This window comes from Cebus imitator, unplaced genomic scaffold (genome assembly GCF_001604975.1).
Source record: "Cebus imitator isolate Cc_AM_T3 unplaced genomic scaffold, Cebus_imitator-1.0 Scaffold385, whole genome shotgun sequence".
NCBI classification, from domain to species: domain Eukaryota; kingdom Metazoa; phylum Chordata; class Mammalia; order Primates; family Cebidae; genus Cebus; species Cebus imitator.
Genome location: NW_016107700.1, coordinates 2,800,868 through 2,810,712, shown reverse-complemented (window position 1 = coordinate 2,810,712; position 9,845 = coordinate 2,800,868). Strand labels below are relative to the sequence as shown.

General features: G+C 41.1%; 1 protein-coding gene across 8 annotated transcripts in view; it reads left to right on the top strand.

Annotated features, from left to right (window-relative positions):
* The window catches only part of LOC108288869 (chemokine-like factor), a 28,182-nt gene that overhangs the window by 904 nt on the left and 17,433 nt on the right, over positions 1-9,845 (top strand). The window contains exon 3 of one of the 8 annotated variants that reach the window (XR_005196776.1): positions 5,944-6,054. The exons of 5 other annotated variants lie outside the window; for them this stretch is intronic. Coding sequence is in view for 1 of the 3 variants with exons in the window: in XM_017508046.2 (XP_017363535.1) it covers positions 5,944-6,102 (159 nt within the window). In the remaining 2 variants the exon portion in view is untranslated. Of the gene's footprint in view, positions 1-5,943; positions 6,103-9,845 lie in introns of those variants that run through there. 2 more of the 8 variants (XR_005196773.1, XM_017508046.2) reach the window with 2 other exon arrangements.

The window sequence follows — 9,845 nt, the reverse complement described above, 5'->3', positions numbered from 1 at the left end:
CTCGCTGTGTCACCCGGGCTGGAGTGCAATGGCACAATCTCATTGCAACCTCCGCCTCCTGGGTTCAAGCAATTCTCCTGCCTCAGCCTCCCAAGTAGCTGGGACTACAGGTGCCCGCCACCACACCCAGCTAAATTTTTTTGTAGTTTTAGTAGAGATAGGGCTTTCACTATGTTGGTCAGACTGATCTTGAACTCCTGACCTCGTGATCCTCCTCCTCGGCCTCCCTAAGTGCTGGGATTACAGGTGTGAGCCACCGTGCCCTGCCAAAAAGCTTTTTTTCTTTTTAATTTAAAAATCAGATCACCTAAATGGTCTACATTTGGACCCACAAACCAGGTACCCAGGTTACCAAGTGAGACAGCTGCAATTGTACTGCTCAGAAGCCCACAAGATTTGAAAGAAAAAAAAAACCTCGGGGGTTTTGGTGAATGCTGTGCAGACTTCTATAAGTCCGATGTTTGATATAATTGACTTCAAGGCTGATACAGCCCAGGGCCAGGACAAAGTGGGAGAGAGCTGCTCATTTCTAGGAGCAGACTTCCTACCAGGAGCATTGCAGTCGCTTCCGAACAGAGGTTTGGAGAAAGTGGATCATTTGGAGAGAAGTGATCTAGCTAGTTGGAGAAATGGAAACTATCCTAGTTGAAGGAATCTGTCCTAGAAACTCATCATTAGAGAAATTCACAGAGAAACCTTAGAGGAAGGAAAAAATAAATCGTTTTAAGTTTTAAAGAGTTGACATGTGGGAGAGGGGAAACAGAGATAGTTAAAAGTTACAAGGAAAACATTTCCAATTAATGTGAGGAGGGATTTTACATTGGGAGAGTTCCCAAAACTAAATGGCCACTTGGGAAGGCAGTACATTCCCAGACAAAAGTACCAGGCATAGGTGAGCACTTGGTGACGATGTTATAAAGGAGACTCTGGCTGGGCCCGGTGGCTCATGCCTGTAATCCCAGCACTTTAGGAGACCGAAGCGGGCAGATCATGGAGGTCAGGAGATCGAGACCATCCTGGCCAACATGGTGAAACCCCATCTTTACTAAAATACAAAAAAAATTTAACTGGGTGTGGTGGTGCACACCTGTAGTCCCAGCTACTCAGGAGGCTGAGGCACGGGAATCACTTGAACCCAGGAGGCAGAGGTTACAGTGAGCCAAGATCGTGCCACTGCACAACCTGGCAACAGAGCAAGACTTCATCTCAAATAAATAAATAAATAAAGCCAGGTACAGTGGCTAACACCTGTAATCCAACCACCCTGGGAGGCCAAGGCAAGCAGATCACCTGAGGTCAGGAGTTCAAGACCAGCCTGGCTAACATGGTGAAACTCTGTCTCTACAAAAAATACAAAAAATTAGCTGGGCCTGGTGGCACACACCTGTAATCCCAGCTACTCGCAAGGCAAGTAGAATCACTTGAACCTGGAAGGCAGGGGTTGCATTGAGCCAAGATCATGCCATTGCACTCCAGCCTGGGCAACAAAGCGAAACTCCATCTCAAAAATAGGTAAGCGTGTGTGTGTGTGTGTAAAGGAGACTCAAGGTGAGTGGGTTGAATAAAGTGCATATAAGATTCTTCCCACACCAAAAATCTGTGATTGCGAGAAGTAGCTTTCTTATCTTGCAATTTGAGATACATCAGAGGTTTAGAAAACCTCTGGAGTCGAGGGAAGGAGAGACAACTTTTGATTGGGAGTAAATAATCAGGGAAAAAGTGACTGAAGGCCTGGGATCTTGAACACTGAAAAAGGGAAGATCTCTAACACTGAAGGAGGAACCATGTTCTATGACATGGTTAGTTTTTGACATATTAATTCCTTCAACAAACCATTTGAATACTTAATATGGTCCAAGCTCTGGGCTAGGAGCTGGAACAGCAAAGAAAAACCAGGACAAAAGTCCTTGACTTATGGAATTCTTCCATTTAGTTACGAAACAGTCCCATGAGCAATGGTTATAATATGTGATAAGGTGGAGATAAGACACAGAAGTGAGGCATCTAACCAAGGAAATAGAGAGGTGTCAGAGAAAAACTCTTCCTAGAGCAATCTAGGGTTGGATCTAAGAGCTGCCTGAGTAAAGGCATGGAGGCAAAAAATAGCACAGTTGACGCAGAGAACTATGAAAAGTTGAGTGTTGCCTCATTTGTTCATTCAACAAATAATCTGTATAATGCCTGTCATGTGCCAAGCACTGTTCCGGGCTCTTGAGAAATACTAGAGTACTAGTGAACAAAAAACAAAGATCCCTGCCCTTGTGGAGTATACATACTGGGATGGGAGGGTGGGGAAGGCAAACCCAATAAATAAATTATAGTATTCTAGAAGGTGGTATGTGCTGTGGAACAAAGAGAAAAGTAAATGCCAGGTAAGGGAGTGTAAGGCAGGGAGGGAGTTGCAGAGAAAAGTTGCAATAATGAATAGAAGTCTAAGCTTTGTTGAGATGACATGTGATCAAAGATTTGCATGAGATGAGGGAGTTAGCTATGAGAATAACTGGAAGAGTGTTTAAAACAGAGAAAAGCTAGTGCAGTGGCCTTATGGCAGGAATGTGCATGAAGGCATCAAGAAAGAGCAAGGAAACCAGTGTAACTGGACTGGGGTGAGTGAGTGAAGATGAGGAAGGTTTTGTGTAAAGTATACGATCTAACTTACATTTTAAAAGCATACTAGGACAGGCATGGTAGCTTACCTTGTAATCCCAGCACTTTGGGAGGCCAGATCATTTGAGGACAGGAGTTTATGCAGCCTGACCAATATGGTGAAACCCCATCTCTACTAAAAATACAAAAAAAAAATTGGGCCAGGTGTGGTAGTGCATGCCTGTAAGCTCAGCTACTCAGGAGGCTGAGGCAGGAGAATCACTGGAACCCAGGAGGCAGAGGTTGAGGTAAACCAAGATCACCCCACTGCACTTCAGCCTGGGCAACAGAGTGAGACTTCGTCTCAAAAAAAAAGTATCCTAGCTGCTATATTGACAGTAGATTGGTAGGAGGGACAGGAGGGCATTGCTTCTGGGGCAAATGTAGAACCAAGGAGATCAATTGCATTAATCTGGGCAGGAGATGACAATGGTGGCTGCTGGTAGCAGAGTAGGTAATAAGAAGTGGTCACGTTTGGGATATAGTATTTTGAAAGTAGCACCAACAAGATTTGCTGGTTAACCAGATGTGGGCTAAAAGAAAGAGAGGAGTCCAAGACAGCTTCTAAAGTTTTTGGCCTAACCAACTGGAAGGATGCAGTTGCCATCCACTGAGGTTGGTATTGATAAAGCAAATGTGAAAAGAGGATCAGAAGTTTGATTGGTGTGGATAAATTGTGAAGCAAGTCTTTTCTCAAGAAGTAGACAGAAGCCAAATTGTGGAAGATCTTGAATACATGATGAGAAGCAGGTGCTATTCTAAAGACCCTGGAGAGCGCTGAAGAATTTTAAATAGTTGAAGAAATACATAAACAAATTCACATGTTAGAAATTTTACTGTTAGCATCTTCATCATGATAGTTCATGGAAAAGATGCTGAAGGGTAATAGTTGTAAGGATGAAGAGGAGGAAGTGTCCGAAATATTTAGGCATTAAGTCAGCAGGACCTGGATCAGTTGGGGAATGGGTAGAAATAGTGATCTTAGGTTCCTGGTATGGGCGATAAGGTAGATTGTGGTACAGCCAATTGAGGTTGTGAATCCAGGAAGAAGGGGCAGGATTTCAGTTTTAAGACACAGTGAATTGAGATTCCTGTAGGTTATCCAGGTGGCATTCTAAATGGCTACTTAGGTGTGAAATGTGGAGGATGGACCACGGACCTGGGATAGAGACCCAGACTCATTGAGTGGAATGAGAATTCAGCATTTTAAAGGGGTCGTTAAAAGGAGAGGAACCCACCCAGAGAGAACAGTTGCAGAAGTTTAAAATGTCAGAGAAGCGACATGGAGCCAGAAGAAAACAGTAGTGGGGGAAGGACAGCCAATGGCAATAAAGTCACAGAGGTTCACTAGGATAAGGACTGGAAAAGGTTCATTATTAAACAGCAACTGAAAGTACTAGAGAAAAAGAAAAAAAGTTCATTAAATTTAGGATTTCTGAAATCACTGATGATGTGAGCAAAAGCAATATTCATAGAGTGGTAATGTGTGAGATACTTAAAAGCTAACTGGAAACAAAAGTCAGAAGCTTAGGAAAGATGTGAGAGCTATAAATACAAATTACAGGAGAACCCAGTGTGACAGAAACCACAGAAAGGTTTAAGGAAATGGAGTAATCACCAGTGCAAAGTACCGTAATACAAAAAGGTTACAGAGGATAGGGAATGAAAAACAAGCTCTTCATTTCATAATCTGTGGGCTCAAGACCTTGGTCCAATAGAGGAACTGGAGTGGTATGAGATGATGTGTTGCTAATAGTCATAATGTTAATTATAAAGAATGAAGTTACTTAAGAACTAGTTATTAGTAATCAAACTGACCATTTTAGAAGTTTAAAAGTAGGGCATATTTATGCTAATAAAGTAACTGAAAGAATTATAAATAAGTAACCTGTATGGACTAAGTTAAAATGAGTATGTATGTTACCAGCTGACAGGATATTTTAAAAGACTAGCCAGGGATGACTCTTGACCAAACCATTTACCAAAAACACAGAGCTTTGGAGAAAGCTTTAATTCCTAAGAACATTGACAGAATTCCCCTGGGACCCACCAGCTATTTTTTTCACTTAACATTGCCATGTTCTGTATCTTCATTTGGAAATGAAGAAATTTCAGAGTTTTTTTTTTCCCCCACTTAAAATAGTTTAAATTCTGATTGCATTGTTTAGGTGGAAGTGTATGAAAAGTGGTACTTTGGTAATAAAGCTATTAAACATCACAATTGTTTTTCTCTGACGATTTTCTTTTTTTGTTTTTGTTTTTTGTTTTCGAGACAGGATCTGTTCTGTTACCCAGGCTAGAGTACAGTGGCATGATCTTCACTCATTGCAACCTCTGCATCCCGGGTTCAAGCGATTATCCAGTCTCAGCCACCTGAGTAGCTGGGATTACAGGTGCTTGCCACCACACCTGGATAATTTTTGTATTTTCAATAGAGACAAGATTTCACCATGTTGGCCAGGCTGGTCTCAAACTCCTGACCTCAGGCGATCCGCCTGCCTTGGCCTCCCAAAGTGCCGGGATTACAGTTGTGAGCCACCGCACCCAGCCTGACAATTTGTTTTGAACTTTGTTCCTCAGTATTTTTCATGGCAACATTCTAAGTTTAAATCTTACAGTAGTCTCCAGATTGTTAAGAATTAAGGAGTGATCAATGGATGGTAAGAAATTATAGACAGCCTGTTTACAGACTTTTTGAAGAAGCAGAACAAAAGTAGCAAACAGAACAAGGGTTTCTGTGGGCAGCAGGATGAGGGGAAACAGTGTGTGTGTGTGTGTGTGTGTGTGTGTGTGTGTTTTAAAAGAAGGCAACTGAGATGTTTATAGGATGATGAGGAAAAGAGCTAGCAGAGGACGGTTTGAAAGCACAAGAGGGAAAGGAGGTATTTAATGGAAAAAAAAACCAAGAGAACTGATGTGGGAAGTGATGGCGTTAGAAGCACAAGAGGATTAATTAATTAGACTTAAAACAGAGAGGAATACCTACTCTCTAAAAGACAAAGAGAAGTCAATATCCATATACTTTAGCCATGCCTGTTTTATATATGGTGTATACGGCAGAAACACCAGTATCTGGTTATTTTTGTTTGCTTATTTGGAGATGAGGTCTCATTATGTTGCCCAGGTCTTGAACTCCTAGTCTCAAGTGATTCTCCTACCTAAGCCTCCTGAAATGCTTGGAATTACAGGCATGAGCCACTGCACCTGGCCTATTTAGTTATTTTAGAAATCGCCATTTTTACAGTTTGAGTTTGTATTCAGTTGTCACTGAATAAATCATGGGTTTTTTTCTTCTAGGCACTAACTGCGGCATCTATGACCTTTTTTATCATCGCACAAGCCCCTGAACCATATATTGTTATCACTGGATTTGAAGTCACTGTTATTTTCTTTTTCATAATTTTATATATACTCAGACTTGATCGATTAATGAAGTGGTTATTTTGGCCCTTGCTTGTAAGTGTTCAGTTTCATCCTTAAATTTTACTTTTTCCTACCATAGTGAGATACTTTAATAAACTCTGTTTTTTGCCTCTCTTAAACCTTTAAGGTGATATATCTTATAGGCTTAGGAAGGAGAAGCTCTACCCATTGCTAATGTGCTCTGTATTGCCCCTGAAAGAGGTTTGCAGCCACAGAGCGTAAGTTCTCTCTGCACCATCTATCAGTAGATGCAGGCTGACGTTTCTGTTAGAATTCGCTTAGCTAGATCTTCTAAAGAAATTTAAATTTAGGACGATGTTAATAAAATTATAGTGCATTCTTAATCTTTATTACCTATTTGAATGCATGTTAATATGGCCTAAAAATTGGGATAGAGATGGAGACAGATACACAAGTATCTGTCTATCCTTGCACATCTCTGATCACTAAATGGAAAAACCAATTGGGGAGGCTAAAGTACAATGTTATCTCACATGAAAAGGTCTGTAGTCATTACTAAACAATGTTAGCACCTCTTATATTTCATAATATATAGACTGCAACCTGCCATACTCAGCAGTAGAAATAACTGCCCAGTATAATGCCCAGAAAACTGTCAAATTGGGCAGATTAAAGTTATTAGTTAAGATATATGTAGCCCTCAGTCTGGACTAGAAGCTGATTCTAAGAAAAACTAAGTGACTTCACCTCTGTCCTCTTGCAAGTCTTATCGCCAATATCCTGTTTCCATAGGCCTCCCTCCTAAATACCCCTGCTGCACTTCTCTTTGGCTGGACCAATAGCTGCCATGTCTTCCTCTGCTGCACTGGTCTCATCCTCTTGGATGCCACGGTGCTAGCTAATATCCAAACTGATAATTCCTGTTAAGGAGAAAAGACTTTAGAGCTATTCTTAAACCATACCATGCCTTAAAATAGTACATTCTGGAACCACCTTCAAGGGCAGTGGCAAGCATTTCAGGCTAATCATACACTTTTTAAAAGTCCTAAAAGGGAAAAGCTGGGAAATAGGATCTTCATAGCACCTTTCAAAACTACTTGATCTACACTTCAGAGCTGGACTTGACTGGAGGGAGGTCTAGGAAAGGAGATTACAAAGCCTCCCTCAGTTGGCCCTCATTTAGTGGCAGAAAGGGCTAACCTAAATTGTTCTAAAGATTTCTTCAAGAAAATAATGAACCCTGGTCCACATCCTTTTGATCTTGTATAGTTGCTCTTTACACTCTGCTTCTCTAGAATTTAATAAAACTAACTCATTTTAGCCTTTCTTTTTCTCCAAACTAGTAATTCCTTGAAGTTTCTTACATGTCCCAGTAATAAACTTGGAGCTCTGAGTGTAACAGAGTGTACTGAGAGAGAGTGGCTTATGTGTAGCACACTGAAAAGAATAGTTCCCAAACCTCTGAGGATCAAACTTTACTGATATTGTATCTCTTAGAAATGGGGTGTTATATGGGTAACTAAGTTTTTGCTCCATTATGAAACCCAGATTCCTTTCTGATCTTGATCTAATGAAATTATTTATTCAGCAAATGTTAAGTATTTGCTAATCCTAGATTCTGTAATTGGTTCTTTGGTAAGACAAAGCAAAAATCTTGTACCTCAACAACTTTAAATGCAGCCAGGAAGCAACACAGAGAGTAGGTTGCTGTGATAGATACACACCTAGGATGCTGTGGATGCAACCCAGCCAGGGAAAGGGACCAAATCACAGTAGGCTTGTGAAGAAAAACTGCCGGAGCTGAGGACTGAAGAATGAAGCGTAGTTAGCAGAGGGCTGATACAGGGAAGAGAAAGTGCTTTTCTGCTAGAAAAGCAGCAGCATATGTGAGGGTCTGGGTAGAGAAAGAACATGACCCTCCAGGATCTGCAGGTATATCTGAATGGCTGGGGTATCGAGTTGTGAACAAGAGCCGGGGCAAGAGTGAGGTTTGAGAAAACAGGGTCAGAGCATACAAGGGTTTGTGTGCCCTGGACTTTAACCCAAAGGCTGTTGGGAGTTTCTGGAGGTTTTTAAGTAGGAGAGTGGCATGATCAGATGATCAGCCTCCATGTCTTGAGAGGATTCTGAGAGAGGAAGTATATGTTTAAGGAGGGCTGCAGGAGAGCAGTGTGTAATGACTTTAGCTTGAGAAATACTAGATTTTAGTTACTTATGGGATATTTATATGGCAATGTTCAAAAATGATGTGAAACTTAAGAGGAGGTAGAGCTGCAGCTTTAGGAGTCATGACCTTGTGATGTTAACTGAACTTGGACTGGCCAAAATGGCTCAGAGCGAGTATAGAGAGAGCTGAAGGTAAAACTGGGAAATGCCAACATATGAGATGAGGAGTGAGCAGAAAAGGCAGGAGAGAGCCCAAGGGAGACTGCTGTCACCAAAGCCAAGATGGGAATACATTTCAAGAAGGAGGAACATATTTAAACAGAGAAGTGTATATATATATAAACAGAGAAGTGTATATATATATATACACACACACACACACACACACACTCACACACTCACATAGTCTGCCGCCTGGTGACCTTTTCCAGAGGAGTTTGCCTCCAGTGGGCAAGTGACAGGAAAGTTGTGGGACTGGGCAGGGAAGGAAAGAGACAACTCAAGGGATCATCGCTGAGTTGAGGAAATATGGCCAGGGACAAATAAAAGCAATGCATAGAGGTCCCTGCAGAGTAGAATTGGAGCCAGAACACAGTTGAATTTGCCTGGGGCTCTTACCTAAAGTGAAAGGCACAGAGATGGCTAATGGTTCCAGTTAATCTGTAGATGGGGAAAAGGTAACTTGTAAGTACTTCCATCTGCTAGCCACTGCCTTTGCTAATTAGGAGAGGGCTTGATCATCTCCACTCAGATTCTCCCAAAGTTGTAGTCCTTGGTTCAATCTGTAGAGCAGGGCTTCTCTGATTGCTCCCCCAAGTGCCCCAAATGACAGAAAACACACAAAATGAGCCATCCTGGGGCTTTGAGGTGATATGTATGCATAGGCTCAAAATTCCTTTGAAATCGCCATTTTTGTAATTAAATTTACATTCTACTCTGTGGCATAGAGATGTTTCATTTTTAATACAAAAGCAATGTTCTAAATTACTCTTAAAGATCATCGGTATTCCAGGGCAGGCATATCCTTTTTTTTCCCCCTGACGCTGTGGTTCTCTGCACTCCCCAGAACACCACTTTGATCCAAAGCCATCTATAAACACTTGCCCAGATTGCTCACAGGATGCAGGCTGCCTGTCTGAGGTAGGAGTGTGGTCTGTTGCCTTTTGAAGCAGAGCAAAATAGCCAACACAGACAAGAGTTAACCTAGAATTAGGCAGTCTCAGTATCTCCTACAAATAAGAACTTTTTTCTTCCTAAGTATATCTGATCTTGCCCTCCCCACATTAAACCTCCTCCTACTTTCTTTTTAATAACTGCTTTTCTAAATTACCAGGGTTTTGCACTTTGGTATTTGTGTTATTCCTTCCTGCCTATGATTATCTGCAAATATACATAAACCTCTCGACTAAACAGTTTACGTTTCGCACACTACCGATCTGTTTTAAAAATGTAAATTTCACTTCTTAAAGTCACAGTTAAGAATGAAAATAATTTTTACTTTGTAAAAGTATTAAATGAATGAAGTATATAATAAGCAATAATAGCATAATTGGTCATCCATTGCATAGAGATGTATGTGGGGGTTTTCCTGAAAATTACCACTTACGTGTGTGCTATTTTAAGTGTTACTGCATTTTTTTTTTTTTTTT